The following is a 24,002-nucleotide window of genomic DNA, read 5'->3' as shown; positions in this document are numbered from 1 at the left end:
ACTTAAGGCCTCTTTTAACAAGGAAAAAAGGAAAGTGAGGATGGTGGAAATAGGCTCTGAAAGGGGTTTCTCATTCCTGCTTAGTGCAAAGGAGGAGTGAGCTTCCCATTTGGTAGCATATGACTTTCTAGTCGCTTGTTTCTTAGCTGCTAGAATTATGTCCCATATATCAGGGGGTAAGGATTGACAGTCTAACATTGTGGTTTCTACTATGAGGTCCAGAGAGCTCAATAAATTGAGGATTACTCCCACTGCCTTCGATAGCATCCTCTTCTAAGATGCTACTAGAAGCCAGTTGTCTAAATATAGGTAGACTTTCACCCTGTGTAGGCAAATGAACTGCCATATATTTTGCAAACATTCGGTGGGCTATGCTTAGGTCCAATAGACGCACCCAAAATGGGACATATCGGTACCTATGATAAACCCAAGGTACCCCTGGCGAGTGTTCTGAATGGCTATATGGAAGTATGCATACTTATGTGTATGGGGCAAAACCTACTCCCTTCTTGAGGAGCAGCATTAAGAAGGACAGTGTGTCATCTGTAATTTGCTGGTTCTGATGCAGGACACGAGATGAGCAATGAGACTGAACAATCCTTCACCATCGGATGGGAGGTCCTCAGTCTAGTTCACAGAGTGAGACCTGCTAATCATAGGTATGCATGCGAAGCGCCAGAGCGCGCACCATCGCTCTCAACTCACAGTGAAGTGACGGGTCATGTAAAGTTGCTGACAAGAGGAAAAGTTGTATCTGGACATCATAATTAGATAGTGTATGACTCTGGGGCCCAAAGCAGATGAATATGTTCTGAAAACTCCCCTTGGGGCTAACTGAACTAATATAGAATTGGAACATGGGTGCATAAAGAAAAAAACCCATGTCCATTACTGCACTTTAAAGATTCTGCACTTTCCAATGTCAGAGCCATCAAAGAAGGGCCCTTCCAGGAATTTTTAACTGTCAGAAACAGTGTAGGGAGGAAAAATATCGACACTGGAGTTGGCTTCTCAGTACATACAGCATGAGATACAAAATCCTGCACTTTATTTACCTAGTTATGTGTCTCAATACCAAGCCTGGTCATCCTCAATGACCGGGAAGTGGTATAAGTCCTCCAAAGGAGGTTCTGCCCTGTGTAGGTGATGCAGAAGAGAGCAATGTTGAGACCGACTGATAGTCCTCAAAGGATTGAAGGGAATCAGGTCTATTCTTATGCTCTAACTCATCTTCCCCAAGTTGATCTCCTGATGTCCCATAGAATGGGGGTGGAATGGGGAAGAGCTAAGTAATTGTGCTGATGCATTGTGGCTGTAACAGCTGAGCCCTGTGTATCAGTCGCAATGACAGTAATCTCGGTTGTACGTATCCCCATCACGGTACTGAAGCCAGTATCCATGCTTGTATGGTATTCTCAGGAAATGTGGCCCATTTAACATTGTGTCCCCTCCTCTTCCAAGGGAGGGGGGGCAAAAATGATGACATCAGACATCATGGTAATAAAACGCTCCCCATTGAAAGCAAAGCACTCAGAGCGTAGAGACTCTGGAATGGGGACCTTGAAATCGGTGGTTAGCCTGCAAGGTATACACTGCCTGATGTGGTGGACAGATGTCCATTGGCTTTGGAGGGGAGAGATATTACATCTCACCTTCTGACATTGAAGCTGCATGCGAGATGCCCTCTTGGTATCAAGAGTCTCAGCATTTGTACCAAAGAAGCTATTAATGTTATTGCCAATCTCGGTATCAAGGGTTCCAGCCTTGGTACCGAAAAAACCAGTTATGTTATTGTCATTTTCAGTACAAAAAATTCCAGTCTTGGTACCGAAGAAGCCAGTTATGTTATTGTCAGTCTCAGTACCAAAAGTTCTAACCTTGCTACCAAAAAAGCCAGTTATGTTATTGCCAGTCTCAGCATTAAGAATTCCAGCGTCTGTATTGAAGATGCTAGTTATGTAATTGCCACTCTTGGTATTGAGGGTTCCAGTCTGTACCGAAGAAGCTATATTGTTGCCAGTCTCAGCATTAAGAGATTCATTCTCGGTACCGAAGAAGCTAGTTATATTGTTGCCAGTCTCGGTATTGAGAGCAGTCTCGGTACCGAGAGGTTTCAGGCTCGGCACTGAAGAAGCTAGTTATATGGTTACCAGTCTCGGTACTGAGAGCAGTCTCGGTACGGAGAGGTTTCAGGCTCGGTACTGAAGAAGCTAGTTATGTTGTTGCAAGTCTCGGTATTGAGAGTTTCAGTGTACTGAAGAAGCTAGTTATTATTGCTACCGAGGAGGCCAGCCATGGGGACTCTAACAGTAGTGGTTAGATCTGGCTTCCATCGAACGGCAGGTCCTCTATGCGGGTGCGTGCCTGCTGGGACAGCCCTGCGGACCTTAGCTACACATGCCTTTGTAGCGCAATGGAAACTACCATGGCTTTGAGGCGCAGTCCGTAGCATGGCGTGCTGTATTAAGCTATTGTCGAGAAAGTCTCATAGCCTCTGTACAAAAACAACTGCCAGTTCCTTTTGGTCATCTGGCAAGAATCCGGAGAGAGATGTAATATTCCCCCATAAAAAGAGCTTATGTTTTGCCATTGTGGCTTGGTAATTATGCACATGAAGGGATAAAGCTGTAGAAGAGTATACTCTTCTCCCCAGGCCGTGCAACCTACGGCCTTCTTCGTCCACTGGTGCATTATTTGAGTATTATTGAGTTAGGTTTTGGGTGTGTAAATAGGAACGGGACAATTTAGTCCTGCATCTTATAAATATATGTTGTCTAGCCTCTTCGATGTTGTGGCATAGAGGAGGGCAGCTTCCATGATTATTGCGCTGTGCGCAGCAGCACAGGCAAATATAGAATAGCCACTGGGGTTGATGACCCACAGTATACATCATCGTAAACTGGGTCATTAAATTTCTCTATAGGTTGGGATATTTGAGTCCCTAGGGACGTTGCCATTCTTTGTATGTGATCAGTAAAGTTTGCTAAGTCCTCTGAAGGGGACACCACGTCTGCAGTGACCACGAGGTCATCTGGTGGTGATGTATCTTGTGAGGAGTCCGATTGGTAATCCTCCTCCGATGGAACATCCAGTCCCATGTCTGATGTAGGCAACGTCTGCAATGCTTGCGACGGTACCGAGCAGTTGGTACTGCGGTTTGCGCCAGTTGCGGAGCTCGCCTCAGTACCGATGGTAGAGGCGGCGGTGGCATGGCCATGACATCCTCTGGGAGAGGTGGACAGGAGATTGTCGGAGGGTGGTTGTGGGTACTGATAATAGTAATCTAGGTGCCTTCTGTGTCTCCAATTCTCGTAATAATACGGAGGATACTGGGGAGGTTGCCAATCAGCGTAATAGTCCCACATTCTTGGAGGGGACATAGGTCATTCGCCATGGGTGGCATACTGGCGACCTGAATGAGTTAAAGCCGGTGAATGGTCCCAGGCTTAACCATAAGGCGACGCGGTATCGATAACCTTCGGTATCGACTGACGGTTGCTGTGGCATTTATCGGTACCGACATCCGTCGGTATCGATGGGTTGTGGCTCTTCTCAGTATCGAGGGGAAAAAGGGCCCCGATCAGCCGAGGTATTATCCATGGACGAACCTCTAATTTCGCCTTCCGAGACCGATGCCCTTATGGTAGGGTTGTCAGCCGGTACCATGATGATCCGTAATGGAGACGGTACCGGCGAGTCAGCAATACACTCTGTTTGCTGCAGAGGGTTCAGTACCAGTGGCGAGGATGGAGTCGCCCGTCTCGGTATCAAGTATGGTCTCGGAAGCAATAGCCTTGGTACCAGGCTTATAGGGAGGGAAAGTGATAGCCTCGGTATCGGCTTATTGGTAGCGAAAGCGCTAGCCTCGGTATCGGGCTTATCGGTAGCAGCGGAGACCTTTGCAGTGAAAGGCTCGACATAGGGCTCCTATGCCCTGCCGCATGCCTCGGTACCGATGTGTTCGGTACCGGGCTCCTCGGTATCGATGAATCGGTATCGATGACTTTTTCCTCGCATTTATATTCTTGAGTTTTGCTCTTATTCCTCTGAGGGTCGTGTACCTCAGAACACTCTCTCGCTCTCTTAGAAATCTTTCGCCGCCCTTGCGGATGCGGACTGAGAGGAGGAGGAGGGAGGAACTGGTAAGGCTCAACTCTGTGCTGGAGGAAGTTGGGGCATAGACTCCATTACGATAGGAGATTTGGAGCGTCGAGATGGTCTCGGTTTCTCCACTACCTCCAACGCCTTATCCCAGAGTATCGCCCGAAGACGGTCTGAGCGGTTCTTTCTCGTTTGCCTCGAGAACTTAAACAAACACACAAGATTCCACAATGTGTGTTTCCCCCAAGCAGAGCAAACAAAGTGAGTGTCTGTCGGTTTGTGTGATCTTCAGCCCGCAAACAAAGCACTTCTTGAAGAGGCCTTGATATGCCATAAGCCACAAGGCTAAGGAACAACAAACGAATCCTTCCTCTTTTTTTTTTTTTAATAACTAAATAGAAAAGGTTAGAAAACTGGAGAGAAAAGACAAGAAGGAAAATAGAATATTTTCAGCTAAGGTAAAGTATACCACACACGAGAAGTCTCCACAAGCTGTTGACCCACAGGCAGTTGAAGAGAACTGAGGGGATTAGGCGGGAACCCCTGAGCATGCTCAGTGGACGGTGGGGGAGGGGTTCCCGCCTAAAAGACTTTCAGCTAGAGAAGTTTCCGAAGCTGGCCCTGCGCAGGCGCAGAGCCCATATGTGTGATGCACAGAGACCATGAAGAAGAACTCTAAATGGAAATGTGGACCAAGCACACCACACTGAGATATTAAAGAAGTTATGGCTCTGCTTTCTTTCCTGTGACTCCTCACCCCCATTTTTAATGTTTGACCAAGAGGTAACACGGTGATCATCAATAGTCAGATGAAAGGAATCAACTTCATCCCCTTTGCACATACAAGGCCCAGACAGGTTGAAGTACCTTGAGCAGTTTGCAATCTCTATCCGGGCTCCTTCACAGTCACGTCCACCACACCGAGGCTGAGGGCTGTTACATGACCGTGACCTGCACATGCAGGAACCGGTGCTGTCTCCATCTGAGTGCTCGCACGGTTGCCATGGGGACCAGATCCCCAACCGCCCATTCACCATCAGATTTTTCACCTAATTTAAATAAAGAGAAGTATACGTAGTGAGTTTACATATTGTAAAGCTGCTGTGAGGGCAAAGATGAGACAGGGATCTGTCTGAGAATCTTTTCCCCCCATCTCTCCCCAGATAATATCATGTCAATATTTGCCTGAGAATTCTGCACTCACTGCATATTTACCTCATGCAGACAAGCAGACATATGTAGGAAAACATAAGCCAAGATCACCCAGGAATCCTCACTACTCACTGTATCTTTCACGTACTACAGATGGAACCAGAATCTGATGGGAAAGGCAGATTAAATAAACTGCACAAATTCCTATAGCTTGCTTCTGAACTCTCATTTCAGCCAAAGTTCAAAAGGCAATGGCAATATTTTAATTTGTGGCTTCAGCATTTCAAGTTAGTTTAGTTACAGTTGGAGCACTGTGTCTGCTGTACCAAACAGATAGGTGTTGACTGACAGGAGGATGTGGAGTTCATGCACTGAATGCCATGCTCTGTCACTTTTATTGCTCCCTTAGTGCACCCCTGTGTGGCACTGCTTTTCTCCTCCAGCACAGAGGAAGTTAATAAGAAGGAAATGCTTTATGTGGTCCTAACTCTCCTAACTTAACTAGCTAGCTAGCCAGCCCTTCCCTCATTTCCTTACTAGATACGTAATGATTTTTCCAGAGGGTGCTTCCAGATGGGTGGCTCCTAGCACTACCAATTAAGAGGTATTATTCAGTTTTCCCCCTTATTTATTTATTTCTTGTAAGAAAAACAATTGAAGAAGTGGTGGGTTACAAAAAGGAAGGCAACAAACTTTTGAGAAACAAACCGCCAGTGTTTCAAGGAAGTGTGATGTAGTAGTGATGGGGGACTTCAATTACCCTGATATCTGTTGTGAGACAAATACTGCCAAAAGCGGCCCTTCCAAGAAATTCCTGACATGTATGGGTGATAACTTTCTCCTACAGAAAGTGGAGGAAGGAATTAGAGGATCGGCAATCCTTGACTTGATATTGACCAATAGGGATGACTTAGTGGATAAAGTGGCAGTTACAGGAACTCTGGGGGAAGGCGACTAGGTCATACTTGAATTCTTGCTTATGAAGGAGACAAAAGTTGAGTGTAGCCATACACGTACTCTGGATTTTAGGAAAGCTGATTTTAATAAACTCAGAACTATGATAAGTAAGGTCCCATGGCAAGTGAGCCTAATGAGAAAAGGAGTGCAGGATGGGTGGGAGTATTTAAAAAGTGAAATTTTAAAGGTACAGTTACAAACAATTCAAACAAGGAGAAAAGATAGAAGACAACAGAGGAAACCAATGTGGCTCCACAAAAAGCTTAGAGATGACCTGAAAACAAAAAAAGGATACATATAGGCAGTGGAAGGAAGGCCAGGCTACAAAAGAAGAGTACAGACAGGTGGCACAGAAGTGCTGAAATGGCGTCAGGAAGGCTAAAGCTGTGAATGAGCTGAGATTAGCGAGGGATGCTAAAAGCAATAAAAAGGCTTTCTTCAGATACGTGAGTAGTAAAAGACAGAGGAAAGAAATGGTGGTTCAACTGCTTAATGAGGATGGCAAATTGATAACTGATGACAAAGAAAAGGCTGAAGAGCTCAATTCGTACTTTTCCTCAGTCTTCTTCCAAAGTGGGTCTATGTCCCCCTCTGGAAAAAGTGAAGCAGAAGTTGAGGGGGCAGGATTGCAGTTTGAGATTGATAAAGAAATGGTCAAAGAACACCTAATTTCCTTGAATGAGTTCAAATCTCCAGGGCCCGATGAAATGCATCCTAGAGTAATGAAGGAGCTAGCGGAAGAACTCTCAGAACCTTTGTCTATTATCTTTGCAAAATCATGGAAGACGGGTGAGGTGCCGGACGACTGGAGGAGGGCTAATGTTGTTCCTATCTTCAAAAAGGGCAAAAAGGAGGAACCTGGGAACTACAGACCAGTCAGTCTGACATCCATCCCTGGGAAAATTCTGGAGCAGATTATAAAGAAGTCAATCTGTAAACACCTTGAAATCAATGCAGTGATTACTAGAAGCCAACATGGATTTGTCAGGAACAAATCCTGTCAGACTAATTTGTTCTCATTTTTTGATTGGGTAACCTCCCTTGTGGACTGTGGGAATGCTGTGGACGTCATATATCTTGACTTCAGCAAAGCTTTTGACAAAGTGCCCCATGATATTCTGATTAACAAACTAGCTAAAAGTGGGCTAGATGGAACAACTATTAGGTGGATTCACGGTCAGGATCTCTTCTTGATCCTCCCAGAGTGCAGGGCACAGAATAACAGGCTCAAGTTAAAGGAAGCCAGATTCCAGCTGGACATCAGGAAAAACTTCCTGACTGTTAGAGCAGTACGACAATGGAATCAGTTACCTAGGGAGGTTGTGGGCTCTCCCACACTAGAGGCCTTCAAGAAGCAGCTGGACAACCATCTGTCAGGGATGCTTTAGGGTGGATTCCTTTATTGAGCAGAGGGTTGGACTCGAAGGCCTTGTAGGCCCCTTCCAACTCTACTATTCTATGATTCTATGACACCCCCCAACTCCATGAGTGAAACATGAAAGCCCCCAGATTCTTCAATACCCCTTAGGGTAAATAACACCACCCACATTGGAACGCAAGAGGGGCCTTGTCTCAAGAGCAGCTCCTCAGCTGCTACTGATATTTACTTTCTCCACCTCAAACCTCCAAGTCTCTTACCAGAGATGAATCTGAACGCACACAATTAGCTGGTAACACAATTACAGTTACAAATCATAAGTTCCTAATGCCTCCTTCCCTCTTTCTCCATCTCTGGCACAGCCAAGCATTCCCCTGGCACACTCTATGAGCAGCCATCCCCCATCTCAAGACTATGAGAAATGACATGGAAGTAATTTAGGTCTGTCATTATGCTCATCACACTGTAGTTAGAGGACTTTAAACATCTGTTCCAAATCTTTATTTTCACCACACTGTAATTCAGCAGTACACAAACGCTAAGCATAATAGGGGGAGTACTGTACTGAAATTTCTCTTCTCTGGATAATGCTCGGCTGGGTTAGTTAGAAACATCACATATTTAAGTAAGATGAAGACATACTGGGTAAGATTAATAGCAGAAAGATGGCAAGACTTGTGCTACAATGTTGAAGAAATCGGGTGCATTCAACCTGTATAATTTTCTGCTTCTCTGGCACAGAGAAGGATATTAAGAGGGAAATCTTTTCGACAGCCTTAATTCTTCCTTCCCAGTCAACCTGTTCTTCCCATAATTGATTTATAGAATTTGCTGCCCCAAGATATGGTGAAAGTGAAACTAGTTTAGGGGGCTTTAAGAGGGAGTTGGACAAATAGGTCAATCTATGAATGCAAGTCATGGTGGATACAAGCAAGGTCCACTTTCAGAGGCTGTATGCTGCTGAATACCATGTGCTGGAGAAGAGAGGGATAGAGCTATAGCTTTGAAGAGGCATCTGGTTGACCACTGTGGAAAGCAGGACACTGGAGAGATGGACCCTTGGGTCTGATCCAGCAGAGCATTTCTCACAAAGTAATAGTTTTGGATGAATTAAGAAAGGATGCAGGAGGCTAGCATGTCAGGGGAAAGTGCTTTGACTTCTCCTGTAGACATGACTTTTTAATGTGCAAGGATGTTTCTGAATGTTTGATCCTCTGAACTGCCCACCCAGGATTTTAGCAGTTCTACTTTACTTTGTCCCGATTATGGAGTTATAACTTTGGCTATTCTTGCAGTGTTTAATTTGGAGAGTTTGTAGAGATGGATCAAACACAGGTGTCGTTTGTGTGTTTTTCAAGTACCTTAAGTGTCTTTGGAATTTCATGAATCTTATGAGAACCTCTACAAGTGAAGCCCTTTTTCTGAAACTTGTTGCTCTCAAATGAAACCGCTTTTTAAACTGAAATATGCTGTATGCAACAATGCAGGTTCACTAACTTGCCCTTTTGAAGAGACAAAAACGCTTTTGCTCTTGCTGGCTGTGGCTGACAATCAGTTGCTAGCTGGCTGATTTGAGATGATTGCTTCCTTCCAACAGATCTGTTGCAGTCACTGAGCCTGCCACCCCAAATCAAGAGACAGAGATACATGTGCAGAAGCAGGTTTCTGCCCGGGTATCAGTTGCTGGATCCAGAATCACAAAGGTAAGCTATAAGGCTAAAACACTGAAATAGTGCATACATATACCAGAAAATCATCCCGAAGAATACAATAGAGGCTTTGTAGCCTCTATTGGGAATGTGAAAAAGACTTAAGTTATTCATTGGGAATGTGAGAAAGACTTAAGTTATTCCTTCCCTGGCATTGGGTAGACAAAGCTTTAAAACAGCTCAATGTATTATTTGACCTCTCCTATCAATACTCAGTGACAAGGAAATTAGAATCATACAGTTGGAGGGGTCCATGTAGGACATCTAGTCCAACCTCCTGCTCAATGCAGGAGATCCATAACTTCAGCTATGACTGTCCACTCTCTGCCTGAAGACTTCCAAGCAAGGGTAAACCTATCACCCACCTGGGTATTTGGTTGCATTGTCAAACCGAACTTACCACTAAGATATTTCTCCTAATAGACAACCAAAATTTACTCTCCTTTAACTTAAGTCCATCAGATTTAATCCTGCCCTCTGAGGCATCGGAGAACAAGTATTTAGCCTCTTCCATGTGACAGCCCTTTGGATATTTGAAGAGTGCTGCCGTCACATACCCTCTTCTCTCCTTCAGGCTAAACATAAGTAGTTCCTTCCACCTTTCCTCAAAGGGCTTCTTCATACCCCTTACTAACTTCGTTGACCTTCTCTGAACCCATTCCAATTGGTCAACGTTGTTCTTAAAGTGTGGCACCCAGAATTAGACACCAGATAAATTCAGATTAGAGCACAAAAAGTGAAACTATTATTCCTCATGAATTAAATAAACCATGCACATAATTACAAACATACACAGTATTTGCTATTTGTAATTTATACTCTTCAGTACTATTTTTTTTTAAATAACTAGGACAGAAGGGACAAAGGGCCCAAATTTACGGGATGGATTGGATTACGTGCAGGGAGGGGAGAGCCATGGAATGAGAGAAGATGTCATACAAGTCACAGAAACCACACGCCTGCAAACTGCCGTCTTTGGTTTCCATGCCTTCAAGCAGATGCCACCCACACATGTTCAAAATTTGCAACAAGGAGAATCAGTAACATGATCAGAAATCTGCATTAGGTTCCAAATGTTCTGCTGCAGGGCATATGCACACCTGCTCCCTTACATTTATTTTCATGTCCAAACTATGTTATAGTTTAGACTGGAGATGAAGAGGTGAGTGATAGGGTGCTGAATTTAAGAAACCAAAGAAGTTTTAATTCATAGACATTTGGATATAACCGTGTGCCTTGGTCTGAACCAGTGATTCTGGGAAGGTACAAGTTTTCCAATGCACCAGTGAGGGATTCACTCCAAGTGAAAGAGTAGCTCTGTCCATAGAGCCTTTTGAGTTCTCTTCATTCAAGTGAACAGGGAATTTTGCTCATGCAGGAGACAAAGCTCTGCATCAGAGAGCACAAGCGGCTCTGTATCAAGGAAATTATAGTTTATAAAGCTAATCATCCTCTCCTTCCAAGCTATTTTTTTTACATTTTATGATAAGCCAGTAGACATGGATAAAGACCCACATCCGAGTCCAGTTGCATTATTTTTAATTAAAGCAATTTTCCTCTAGCAATTTTTAAGCCAAACATCTTGCTGGTTTTGATGGAGAGCTTTACTTGCTGTTGGAAACAGAATGCTGTGGACCACAGAACCTTCCTCTGATCCAGCAGGGCCATTCTTATACACTTGCTCAGAAATCAAGGAAGTAATTTGGCTGGTGTTTTAATTAGCAAACACAGAGAGGAAGTGAAAAAAACTCTAGGATATTTGAGCAACAACTATTGCTCATAGTTGGCATTGTGAAAGCAACCAAATTTTAATTAAATAAACATGGAAGATTTCAAATCAATTGCAAGTGTGGAAACCATTTCCCCCTCTTTTAATAACATATGGATTATAATCCCATGCTTTATTTTGTAGCAATTTCTTTAGAATAAATGGTTTAGAATTCTGGTTTAGAAAATATGCATTGATCTCATCAGAGAACAATCCTCCGTAATGGCTTGGCTGAAGCTAGTGTAGTGCCAACCAGGTTTAAAAGAGAGAGGGATTTAGAGACACATTTTAACACCATTTTTAATAAAAAAATTAATCTCCAAAACCTTGACCCAAATAACAGAATCCTCCATTAATCACAGCCGGATGTGTTTTATAAGCCAAGTGAGGACCAAATCCCACATGCCTTTCACAGCATAAATTCCTAATTGACTTCAGTGACTGGACTCAGAGAGAAAGGATAAAAACAAGCCCAAAAATCCTGGCTCATGCTTCTCTTTTATTTTCTTTAAATGTCTAGTAAAATGGTATCACTTTAGAGATATGAGCTCTTTCAATATATCTGTAAAGGTGGCACATTCCTTGCTCTGGAAGTTCAACCCTCCTTGTCAAAAGCCTTAACCTTGCAGCTCTCATGGTTACCACCTCCCCAATATTCAGCCATTACCACTCCCACCTTTCCATGCAGCCATGGACTCTCAAGAATGTCCTCCTAATTTAACTTCCTTCCCTTCATGTCTAATGGAAGGTAGCAGAAAAGGAGCCCCATAAATTTTTTTCATGAGGTTGTACTAATGTACACATTTTCCCCCAAAGGCAGAAATGTTACTTTGCTTTATCCATATTTCAAAGAGTAGCAGAGTAAAATGAAAAATGAGTCAAGTTAATGTACTCATTTCATTTCAGGTGGTGGTGGGGAAATCCCTATGATCCTCATTTTTCAGATTTGTGATGAAATGGAAACCATTCAGACATTATTTTTCCTCTGGAATTAAGGGGGGTTAATCTTACAAGGTTAAAGCAAACTAGCCCCAAACCTGCCCCAATCCTTTCCTGAAAACAATGGGATGAAGAAATTACATCTGAACAGGACCATGGATTCTTATATGTACCTAAATGAGAAAAAGAAAGCAATGCAATTTATCTGTGTTTGAATGAATGAACCCAACCTCAGGAGCACTTCACACAACCACTTTTGTTTAGGACCTTGGGTGCTGCTTCCTGACATGGATTTTATTGTGCCATGGCCCTTTCTCACTCACAAGATTTTACAGGCATTCCAGATGGCAACGTCTTCCTCTAATAACCTTCCCATGTTTTTCCTCTGCTTCTTCTTTTATCTGGAAACTCAGTTAAGGAAAAAAAAGATAGAATGCCTGCACAATGCCTTCTGACTGTTAGCATTAGGACCCCTCCAACTGGAAGCATTCCTGGATACCTTAAAGGACTGCTGCTACTTCTATGAACATTTTGGTCCTTAGAGAAGAACGTGATCTGTGTTCTACCATCATCCAAAGTGTAGCCAGCGGCCTGCAGAACAGGGCCTATTCTATGCTTGCGCCTAGTTGGTGGAACTCTCTGGTGAGGAAATTGCCTTTAGGTAACAGTTAAAACATGGTTTAGATACACTTTTCAGTAAGATGTAGATGATGTACAGAGCAATCTAATACAGGTGTACTCAGAACTAAATCTTATTGAGTACAATGTCGCTTACCCTCAAGGTAAGGCGGATTATGATTGCAGCTTCAATATCTGTTCCATTTATTTTGGCGTTTGCTTTATGGTTATGTTTTTTTATGATAGTTGTTAACCATCCTAAGAACCCTGTTTTAGGATGGAACGGCCAGGCATAAATATTTTTAGATTACTATATTCCTGCAAAGTTTGTTTCCCCCTTTTCTCTGTTTAAAAGTGATTTCTGATTTTATAATGATCTTCTATTTGTTGTATTTTGTTCTTGTGTTGTAACTTTGTTTTAATCCCTGGAAGCCACCGAGAGGACTTCAGTTATATGGTGGTCAATTTATCATATAAATAAAAAGCAGATAAACTAATGTTTTAATGTAATACATTTCAGCCTATGGAAGCCACGAGGGGGTGGGGAGACCCATAATTGGCTCTCCCATATAACATGTACTTTGGTCCTGGCAGGGGTGAGGAGACAGAGAAAAGGGCAGGGCACGGCAGGGAGGACAAGTGGGGAAGAGGACGAGAGAGAGAGAGAGAGACCCTACCAGGAAGTCCCTTCAAACAACTGGAGAGCTATTTGACCTAAAGCTAGCAGCAGCTAATGGAGCAATCAAGAGCGAAAATGTAACATTTGGTCAAAGGACTTGAGTTACTAGACCATGACAACGTCCCGTCTCCCCACTTCTTCTGAGGAAGATCCAGGTAAATTTCCAGAGAAGAGACTGAAGGCACCCCTCAGCAATTATACTGCTGAAGCTAAGCTGGTTTGGCCTGTAAATTGCCTTGATGGAGAGTACCTGGGAAACATACCTAAGTTGCTGTGAGTCCTTCAGAGGAACAATGTTATATGGGCATAGTGAATGAGCAGACATTTCTAAGTTGGAAGTGTCTCTGTTGTTAGTCTAAGGATGTTTTGGATTCTGGATCAGCAGTCCTTTACCTCCATTCATAGGAGAGTTAGCCCTATCTTCTATGCTGCATACGTCCAATCACATCCCAATAAAAACAGTAACTATGCAGCACACCTGGGCAATTAAATTACTCTGCCACCCAGCCTTCCTTTCCCTTTGACCATAGTCTTCCTTACAGCAGTATTAAGTAATTCAACCCCTGCTGATGGTTAAAGAGATAGCCCCATACGGTGCACATCAAAGCTGTTCAACTAAGTCTTATTGCACTTTGAAGTAATCCATGAAGACTGCTAGTTGTTGTGTTAACAGCTGGTAAAGGTGCCTTTACAGTTGCTGCCCAAGGTATGTAATGCAGGGGGGAAGCAAGGAGAGTTACATCAAGAAAGCTCTAATTGGAATGAAGATCCTAGTCTGTATTGCGGCATTCCCCCTTCCCCTTCCGGATTATTTTTGCTGCAGGGCCTTCACTAACATCTTCTCCCTACCCCACTGCTCTGTAAGAATGTCAGCAGTTTTCCCGCTGAAAGAAATAAGAAAGAAGAAATATGAAATAATTTTGCTTGGTGCTCAGTGTGAACTATACACCCAATTCGTAACTTTGTGGAATAGGAATTGTTTTCATTTGATCCAGTCTCATGAATTTTGGTAGCACATAAAAAGAGAAAGCATGTGAGAAGAGTACTACAGCATGTCTGGCTACTTCCCACATCAACACAGTGCACTTTTGGGGCCTAATGGTGTTCTGGGAGAAGCAATCAGAGGACTCCACCAATTCCACATCATTCCTGTTTCCATACTTCATCAGAGGGACATGAGAATGGACCACAGGGAAGAGCCTCCCACATCACAAAAGGAACTCATGAATTGAGCCATAATACGTCACTGCCTGTTCCAATTCTGCAGCAGAAGCAGAATTTTTTGAATCAGTGAGGCGCTGCTTGACTGGGATTCCTATCTCAGAGGATTCGATGTAAAATAAAAAGCAAACGGCTACTGCCTATATATTAAAACCAAAAGCAAACCCCCTCGTGTCATTTCTAAAAGCCAAATGAGTCACAATGAGCTATTTTCAGCTGTTTTCAATGACCTTGAAACACTGATAGGAGGGGGGGCAGGGGAAGGCTCCCCATGAGGCTGGGAAGGCATACTTCAAGTAGAGGATTAACACCTCACACACCTATCAACAGAGAGAGGCATTAAGCTGAACGAGATAACAGCATGTGCAGTCAAGAAGCAACATAGCCCAAGAACAGCACAAGAAGGTTATAAACAGACAATCCTTTAACACCAGCTCTGAACAAATGAAAATGTAAGCTGGCCAAGCAGAGGATAGGAGGAAGGAATGACTAATGCTCCCCAGGAAACAAAAATGAGCTTGGGAGCCAAAGATGATAAGAAGAGGAAACACACCAGCACTGAACTTCAAAACCTGTCACAATGCAGATATAGCCTTCTGCAAACTCACTTACCCATTGTCACAGGAACATACACAGGAAGCTGCCTTATACTGAGTCAGATCATTGGTTGTGTTGACACTGTCTGGCAGCGGCTCTCTGGGATTTCAGGCAGAAATCTTTCCAGCCCTACTTGGTGACTGAATGTATGGCTTATTTGCCCTCAGGTGGCTGCGCGTTGGTGCTGTGTAGGTTATACGATGCAGCTGCCAATGCGCAGCCACCGTGGGGCTTTTCCCTAAATCTCCAGATTTAAAAAGTCAGGGATTTACTCCGACTTTTTCCTTTGAAGGGAGGTCACCACGGTCCTTCTGCCATGCGACCTAGCATCAACATCGAGCCAGGGCGCGTTCTAGGGTGGATGGTGACTGTTGATAGGTTACCGAAAGCCAGGAAGAATGCAGGGGGAGGGCCTGACAAGTCGAATGGCTGTCAGAAAGCCCCTGTTTTCTCCTGTGCCCCTACCACGTAGCAGCGATACTGCGAGGTTTTACTGGGAAGGAGTGATGAAGCAGCGGCATGAAGACACGACCCTGGAGAAGCCAGGGATTAAACTTGGAACCTTCTGCATACAAAGCAGGTGCTCTACCACTGAATTACAGCATGCTAAGGTGCACAGTGGCAGAAAATCATGCTATTAAAAAGGGAGAAAAATGTATTTGCGTAAGTCTACTGGTACTTCCTTCGACCTTGGAGGTCTGGTTCAAAGTGCAGAATTGCATCTATAGCCTGTAGCTACCAGCCTATGCCAGTCATGTTAAGTTTGAAAAAAGAGGCAAAAGACTGGAGATCGCTCAGTGAATTAAATGTAATTGTGGTATTGTGCCCTCCCCATAAAAAGTTGGTTTTGATACCTACTGAAAAAAGAGGAAGAATACCATTTTATTCTCTTTTGTCGATGTCAGCCCTCTTTCATTCCCCTGCAAACATGTGTTTCTCCCTCAAATTTTTATTCTTTCCCTCCATTTCATAAATAAAGTGTGTGGTCAAAGAAGTCTGGCTCATGGTTTCCACAAGGTGGATTCATCATTCTCATGAGCCATGCAAACACATTACATCACTGTGGCTTTGCCATCTCAGCACTTCAAAATGACTAGACTACCATGCAAAACTGGCTAAAACCACCTAAACAGCATGCCTGAATGTATCCATCTTTCCTATTTAGTCTAGCACCAGTTGCAATTCCCTGGAGAAAGCCATAATGAGCAATGTAGAAGATTGGTTTAGATGGCGGGGGATGGGTTATGTAGGGGGGAAAACTCATATGAACTATAGTGGCATGACTGTCACTACCCCAGGCTTAGGTCCCCACGCAACAAGCAATAACATTTGTAACTGGGAATAGCACAGGTCATAAGAATGTAAGAAGTGCCATGCTGGATCAGACCAAGGGTCCATCTAGTCCAGCACTCTGTTCACACAGTGGCCAACCAACCATTGGCCAGGGACCAACAAGACAGGACATGGTGCAACAGCACCCTCCCACCCATGTTCTCCAACAACTGGTACACAGAGACTTACTTCCTCAAATACTGGAGATCAGACAAACAGTATGATTTCTTGGCCACACTTGTGCCACAAAACCCAGATTGAGGTGTGATATTGGAATGCAAAGTAACCACATTAGCCACAACATGACCCACATGTTTACAGATATTACTACTGCAGTATAAGAGCCCAATTACATAGATGTGGCAACCACATCACATCACATCAATCTATCTATATTTGTGTGTGTGAGAGAGAGTAACATTTGTCATACATTTCTCTGGTTTAAGTTTCCACTTACAGGGCACTCAGTAATATTCTGCGTCCACAGGCTCATATTGGAGCTGTCCTCAATGGTTGTGCATCGCTTCTGCTTCTTATCCCAGCCGCAATATGGGTCCCTTGCTCCCAAGCAATCACTGTGTGCGGAAAGAGAAGAAGATTAGTATTCTTTCACAGATGGGAAGCGCTAAGACAAGTTTATTCAAGTACGGAGCTTCTGAACGACAGCTGTCAATTATGCCAAGCTACTGCAGCAGAAACAAATTTCTTTTAAAAGGAGGTTTCACCTGCAAGGAAGGTTTCAAGACGGCTAAAATAACAAGCTGATGACACCACACACACCCTTCCTCATGAATTCACTCTCTTCCAAGGCCCAGGGGATGACAAAGAATTGCTTTGCAAATCCAGTCAAAGAACACTTGTCTTTGTGAATAATGGTGCACGAGTCCACTCCCCTATGAAGTGGCTTCTGTGAGAATGTTTTCTGAAACAACTCATAGGGGTTAGACAAGCAAAAAGAGCAAATGGACCAATGTTAAAGGTTATTAGCCTTGGCTTTTTTTTAACTGAACAATGGCAGCATTTATAATATAACCTTATGCTACCAGTCTGAAAGAGGCACAGTGTTATTTAAAAGTCTTTTTTGGTGCTGTTCAACAGTGGATGCATTCTCATATATATATATATATATATATATATATATATATATATATATATATTTGGGTTCATATTTATCATCTCTATCTATGCAACACTAGCTGTGATTTGTTAAAGAAAAAAAACTGCTTGATGCTTCCAGAATACAGTAAAGGTCACAGATCAAACTGGATCTTATTCGGGCAAGCAATGCCAACAACACTTTTAATCTGGAATGTATCACTTCTGACTGTGGTTAATGTGGTGTAGAAATTTTTAAATTGAATGCACGTGCTGCTAAATGTGGCTTTCCATTCGACTTAACTGCAGGAAATTCAGAGATCCTATTTAGCAACACTTGTGAATATGCCCTTGGCTGATACTGGCTTACCCCTTCCATTCGTCATGTTATGATTTCATTTACAAAACCAAAAGTAGCCAAACCAGACCATATGAGAATAGAAACATGTCTTGTGGAAAGCAGCCTGGCTTTCCTTGTCCAGAATTTTGAAAAGCTTCCGACCTATAGACAAGGAAGGCTGGAAGGAATTTAGGTTATACACACAAGGAATGGCCTTTTCCTTTAGTTATTTCTCTCTAGTTCTGTCTGTGGCAGGCTGTTCTTCCTTGCTCTTCCCCTTCCCAAAGTGCCAGGGAAGAATAGCCCTATATGATATAGAGAAAGGTGGGGGGGAAGAGGAAGGAAGGCGAACCAAATATAAATAACGGAATGGATATGACTTCAATTGCTTCCAGCTTTCTTTGCCTATTGGCAGGGAGACGTCAGAGTTCTAAACAGGCAGAGGTGGCCTGTTTTACACAAGTATAACATGTATCATCGATGTCAGACAGATGCAAACAGACAGTTCAAAGAGCCTGTAACTATGTTTCCCTGGCTGATCCTTTACAATCATGTAATCAGCTGCTTCAGTCTCTTTACAAATCCTCAGAAAGATTTCAGAAAGGTCCATTAAGCCTGCGGCATTCAACCAAATCTTGCAGGAGGGTGGTGGGGAGATACAATCCAGATCCAATTCAGGCAAAATAAGGAAAAAGAGATTTATTCCAAGCCCAGATGTCAGTACGATAAAGTGATACATCCACTCGCCCCCCTTCCAAATCAAATCAAATGAGATGTGAAGTATTCACATCCAGAAATCTTTGAAATCCCATTAGTTGGTAATCAACTACAAATGAAAAAGCTTGTCCCATGAGCATAGCTCAACACGCTAAGATGCAGTACCAGCCTGTATGATTCCAAAGCAGCTTTCTTCAAGGCAAACATCTGAGACCTTTCTACTGCCAGGTGGAGGGGTGATTTTTATTATTATTTACTAGTCTTCCATTTGCTCTTCCTCTGCAGAAGGATGCCTGCCTTGTGATTTAGGCTTAGACAGGTGATGCCACTCTGTCTCTTGGCTGTTTTAAATAAAAGATTATGGGCAAGATGCAACAATGCTCTATTGTGTTTCTTTAGCAGGGCTTTGAACCAAAATAAAAAACACAACAACAAAAGAGGAAAGGAGAAGAGGTAATTTGTTGCAACTCAGACCAGTCAAACCTGCCAAGAACTAAGTAATGGTGTAGAAGCAGCCCTGGGATTGCTAGCACAAGGACACTGAAGGGGATTTGTACGGTATTATCCTGGCTGGAGAGTAATATTGCATGCTATGCCAGCCCATACTGCTCTAATTCATTTACTAGAGTGGCCCTCTGTTCCTCGTGGATGTAAAATGACAGCAGTCCTTTAGAGCAGAAAGAAAGAAAGAAAGAAAGAAAGAAAGAAAGAAAGAAAGAGGTTGTGAGGAAACAGATGGAGGAAGATGGAAGAAGTAGTGCCATATGGCCTTGAAGCTTGAGGTAACCCGAACATTTCAGGATGGAATTACACGGTTCTTGGAGCTAGGAAGAAAAAAAAACAGTGAAGGAGAAAGAAAAGAATTCCACACAGAAGTCCGTGTTACCCATTTGACCTTCCAATTTTGAAATCACATTCATTTGGCATGCTTCCAATTTAATAACCTTTTTCTTGACACCAGAGCAGTCTAAGCCTGGAACATAGGATATACAGTGAGGTACTTTCATGCTGCCCACTTTTACTTTCTGAAGTCAGAAGAGTGACTGGACATTTACTTTATTTTTCATTTTTCAGTTCGTTTCTAGACCGTGGTAACTAAAAGATATCAAAATGGAGGGCAGCACACTTGAGGCTCTAGAAGCCCCAAAGGTAAATGAAATAATTCCCAAACATACTGTTTCATGCTCCCATTTCTACAACCAGGTTTCATGGTAGGAGGAAGAGAGGGGTTACATGTTATAGTGCAGTATCTGGTGCATTTTTAAACAATCATACAGTCTGAGCATGGAAGAATTAGACACATTTATTTATTACATTTATGGCCTGCCTTTTTCTCCAAGGAGCCTAAAGCTGCATACATGACCCTTCCCCTTTATTTTATCCTCACAAGAATCTATTATTATTATTATTATTATTATTATTATTATTATTATTATTATATCCCTCCATAGCTGAAGCTCTCTGGGCAATTTACAAAAGTTAAAAAACCATTAAAATACATTATACGAAGTATAAAACCATTTACATAAAGACATATAAATGGGCAGCACACGCATGGACAACATATATCTCAAATACACATGAGAAGAATCAGTCTGGAAAAAAATACTATGTTTTTTGGTAATGCATACAACTAGTACAGCAAGCAACACTATAGAAGAATCATTCCCTCTCCATCCTCTCTCACACAAGGAAGAATGCTGCTTCTAAGACAGGTGCCTGTCATCTGTTGTATTTATCAGTACTTACTTTAAAAACTACTCTAAAATTATTTTTAATCTGTTGATAAATTACTTTAGTCAATTAAAACGTTATGTAACTATCTAACAGATTAACCAACTAAAATTTGCTGCCTGACAAAACACAGACTAAAATAATTACAGTTAAATCATTACACTACTGAGAATTAGATCATCCCAACTCAACATTCAAGGCACAGGCTAACATATCAATCCACGGCTCTTGGGGCATCTCAATAACCTGGCAACAATCACATTTATGCAAGCTGTATGCTAATTATCTTCATTTGGAGCTGATAAAAGATTCAGTTTAGGTTCCAGCTTCTCAGCTCAATGATACATTTCCTTTCCAAAGTGGCCCTAGATACTGATTTGGTTTCATACTCCTTAAATGAAACTCTCCAGGAACTAAGGCATAGATGGAGTGATTATAGCTTGTTACACTAACGTTGTTTTAGAGATTCATTTATTTTACAACAAAACATGAGCTGTATTCATTCAAGAAATAATTTGTTTGGTCTATGCTGTATCCTCACCAGCATTCCACAGACTGGGATACATCCTGCTCAGGTGCAGTGACCACTTTCCTGACACACAACATATATCATATAGTAGCCATAACCTTTGCATATAAGAAAAAGTGCACCCTGCAAGCTGTAAACCCAGGCATCTCAACTGCAGTCAGATCTGTGCACTCTGGACTTCGTTTCTTGGCTTCAATCTGATGAAAAGTGAGATCTGAATTTGCTTAACTAAGGTTAAGTAAGGTTGATTTAGTAAGGTTGGTCACTGAATTGGTTTGAGTAATCCATTTTAAAATTGTAGACTGACTAAGAAGCTCCACATAAGTGCTTACAAAAAGCACATTAGGCAGGTCCCCGTCTTAGAAGAAGCATTTCCCCTTCCCCTTTCACCCAGGAAGAAATGCCTCTTCTAAAATGAATATATAACCTTCTTCAATAACATTGGTTTTACTTACACCAGTGCAAATTTCTCTGGATTTAATTGCCAGGCAGTACAATCCTAAGCATCCTTACTCAGAAGCACATCCCACTGAGTAAAATATGATTTGCTCTCACATTAAGTGTGCTTAGGAATGTAGCTGGAATCTCATAGGATTAATTAAATAAGAGTTCTTTAATCAAGCAACAGCCTTAATATTTAGCCACTGGAACAACACATTTCTTTTTCATTTTTGGATACAGAAATGAAATGCCATGTCCATAAAAACACACTAATATCCAAATTCGTCCTGGCTGCATTAGGGTTCCCTTCTACCGAAACATCAGATTATCTAAATGCTTTCAGAGGCTATTCAGTAAAAGAAATAATATCATGTCAGTTGTCAAGATCTGATTTGTGCATCTGTTTTAGAGGGAAGTTGATGACAGGTTGCATCCAGATTTTGATGTAGAACAGACCCACTGAAATCAAGACAAACTTAAGTCTGACTGATTTTAATAGATGTACTTTGAATAAGTCTAGATACAACCCATAGAATTTTAGAGTTGGGAGGTACCTTGGGAGTCCAATCTGCTCTCAATTTAGGATCTAAATGACAATGAAGAAGAAACAGCCGCCACACGCAAAGTAATGTCTTCCACGGTAAAGCCTCAGATGCTGTACATATCAAACAATGGCAGGTCCTCTCGCACTTAAGACTAACTATGAGCTGTGTTGTATTCATTGGGAATTCCCCCAAAAATGCCTCCCCAAACAAGTCTAATAGATGGGATTTATTCTGACAGGACATTAACATCAATAGGCACTCATTTCTAAGTTCATTGCTTTGCAATAAAAGTCTTATCTGATGCCTAATAGAATACACCCCAAACATTCTGTTTATAAACAATTCAATTCAATCTCTCTAATAGAAGAGTTATTTTGCCTCTCACTCCTTATTCTTAGCCACCGAAGACATTTGCATGAAAATAGGGCCTTGGCTCCTTAGAGGTTTCCCCGCCATCTGCCACTGTAACTCTATTCTCACTGATTACGTTAACTTCTGAAGTCACGAAAAGGGACAGAAGCCAAAGATGCAGATTGAGATTAGCATAGGAAGAAGCATATGGGGCAGAAACGGGGCAGAAGTGACAACTTAGTGAAGTTAATGTAGTAGAAGAATGCTGAACATAGGGCTATGCTCAATTTCCAAGGATATATTCAGACAGCTCTCGTTTTGGAAACTGAAAACAGATTTTAGTCCTCTTCAAAAATTATTACTGTGCATTCAACCAATATGTGAGCAGGGCCTTGCCAACTAGCCCCACGCTCTGGTTATCTGTGCTTATATGTGAACATCTGTAGCAGGGAAGCCCCACTCCCCAATGTGTGGATTGAAGACATGGGCATAGTTTCTAAATAGGGGTAAGAGCTCCCAAGCCAGACACACAGGATACATTGAACCATGCTATTTCACCCTAGACCACACATGTTTATAGTGACTGGTGGGGAAAATTGTGAGATGTGCAATCTGGGGGTTTTAGGGGTGGGGAATGAGAAATCTAAATGGGAGGAGGGAGGAATCTGCTTTTCCATGGCACCATTCCCATGTCCTTAGCCATGTCCTATGGAGGTGAATCAGGACCATGGGCAATTTCTATTCCATAAGCATAGAATGCTATTTGACAAAGTATTTGAACATCCTGAGAAATTCAGCTATCATAAGAACGTAAGAAGAGCCATGCTGGATCAGACTGAGGGTCCATCTAGTCCAGCACTCTGTTCACACAGTGGTCAACCAGCCAACGGTCAGGGACCAACAAAGCAGGACATGGTGCAACAGCATCCTGAAAAGGAATACATTTCAAATCTTCACGGTTGCAGAGGAAGCTTGAAAATTGGTGGTCAATTTTGGGTGAAACCTCATAAATCAGAGATGGTCTCAGCAAGGCTTGAAGGGCCAAACGATATGTTATATTAATCACACATCTTTTAAAAGTGTGATTTATTTTTAAAGAAAAGCAGATGGATTGGGGACCCATCTCTCACTGAAAGCCCCACCAGCTCCTATTTGCCCCTACAAACAGCATCTCTGGGAGCATTTAGCAACTGAGGGTGGAGGATTTTTGACATGAAACTGGCACAAGGCCCTGACCAAGAGAGTTACTTTTCCTTCTAAAGAAAAGTAGTAGTGCTTAGCACAGTTCTTAAAACATGTTATCAATGTAACATGTAGTTTGGACTTTAGTTGCTGGCAGATGAAAAGTTAGTTATAACAGTCCTACATTTAGATTTTTCCATGTTGCTATTATTCCGTTTTGCTGCCCCTCCTACCAAGTTATCAAAATCTCCACGCTCTTCATCCCCTGCATTCTCCTGCCTTTTATTGTGCAAATCCAAATTCTATCCTTCTTTGAAAATCCAAACCATGCAATTGTGCTATGCATGTAAACATATCCATGCATTGTTTCTGTGGGTGCCAAATTTAGACTTTCTTGATGCAGAATTACACTTTTAGTTCCACTAGTTATAGTGAAGTTCACCTACTTTCCTATAAATAAAAGAAGAAAAACAATCTGCAGGATTCAAGTTTGCCGAATTCATTCACAAAGCGGTATGGCCACTGCCAAAGAAATAACATTTTACAAGTAACAGAAAATTGTCACATCCTTGCCCAGTTGCTGTAAACGTCAGATTGTGCTTGGCAGGCTTGTAGCA

At 42.4% G+C, this 24,002-nt stretch overlaps 1 protein-coding gene across 1 annotated transcript in view; it reads right to left on the bottom strand.

Annotated features, from left to right (window-relative positions):
- The window catches only part of SEMA5B (semaphorin 5B), a 402,471-nt gene that overhangs the window by 48,144 nt on the left and 330,325 nt on the right, over positions 1-24,002 (bottom strand). The window contains exons 13-14 of the mRNA XM_063116674.1: positions 16,909-17,026; positions 4,969-5,150 (exon numbers count right to left, since the gene is read on the bottom strand). Coding sequence (XP_062972744.1) covers positions 4,969-5,150; positions 16,909-17,026 — 300 coding nt within the window. The remainder of the gene's footprint in view (positions 1-4,968; positions 5,151-16,908; positions 17,027-24,002) is intronic.

This window comes from Elgaria multicarinata, chromosome 2, assembly GCF_023053635.1.
Source record: "Elgaria multicarinata webbii isolate HBS135686 ecotype San Diego chromosome 2, rElgMul1.1.pri, whole genome shotgun sequence".
NCBI classification, from domain to species: Eukaryota; Metazoa; Chordata; class Lepidosauria; order Squamata; family Anguidae; genus Elgaria; species Elgaria multicarinata.
Note: the sequence above shows the minus strand (reverse complement) of the source record. Positions and strands in the feature narration are given on the sequence as shown.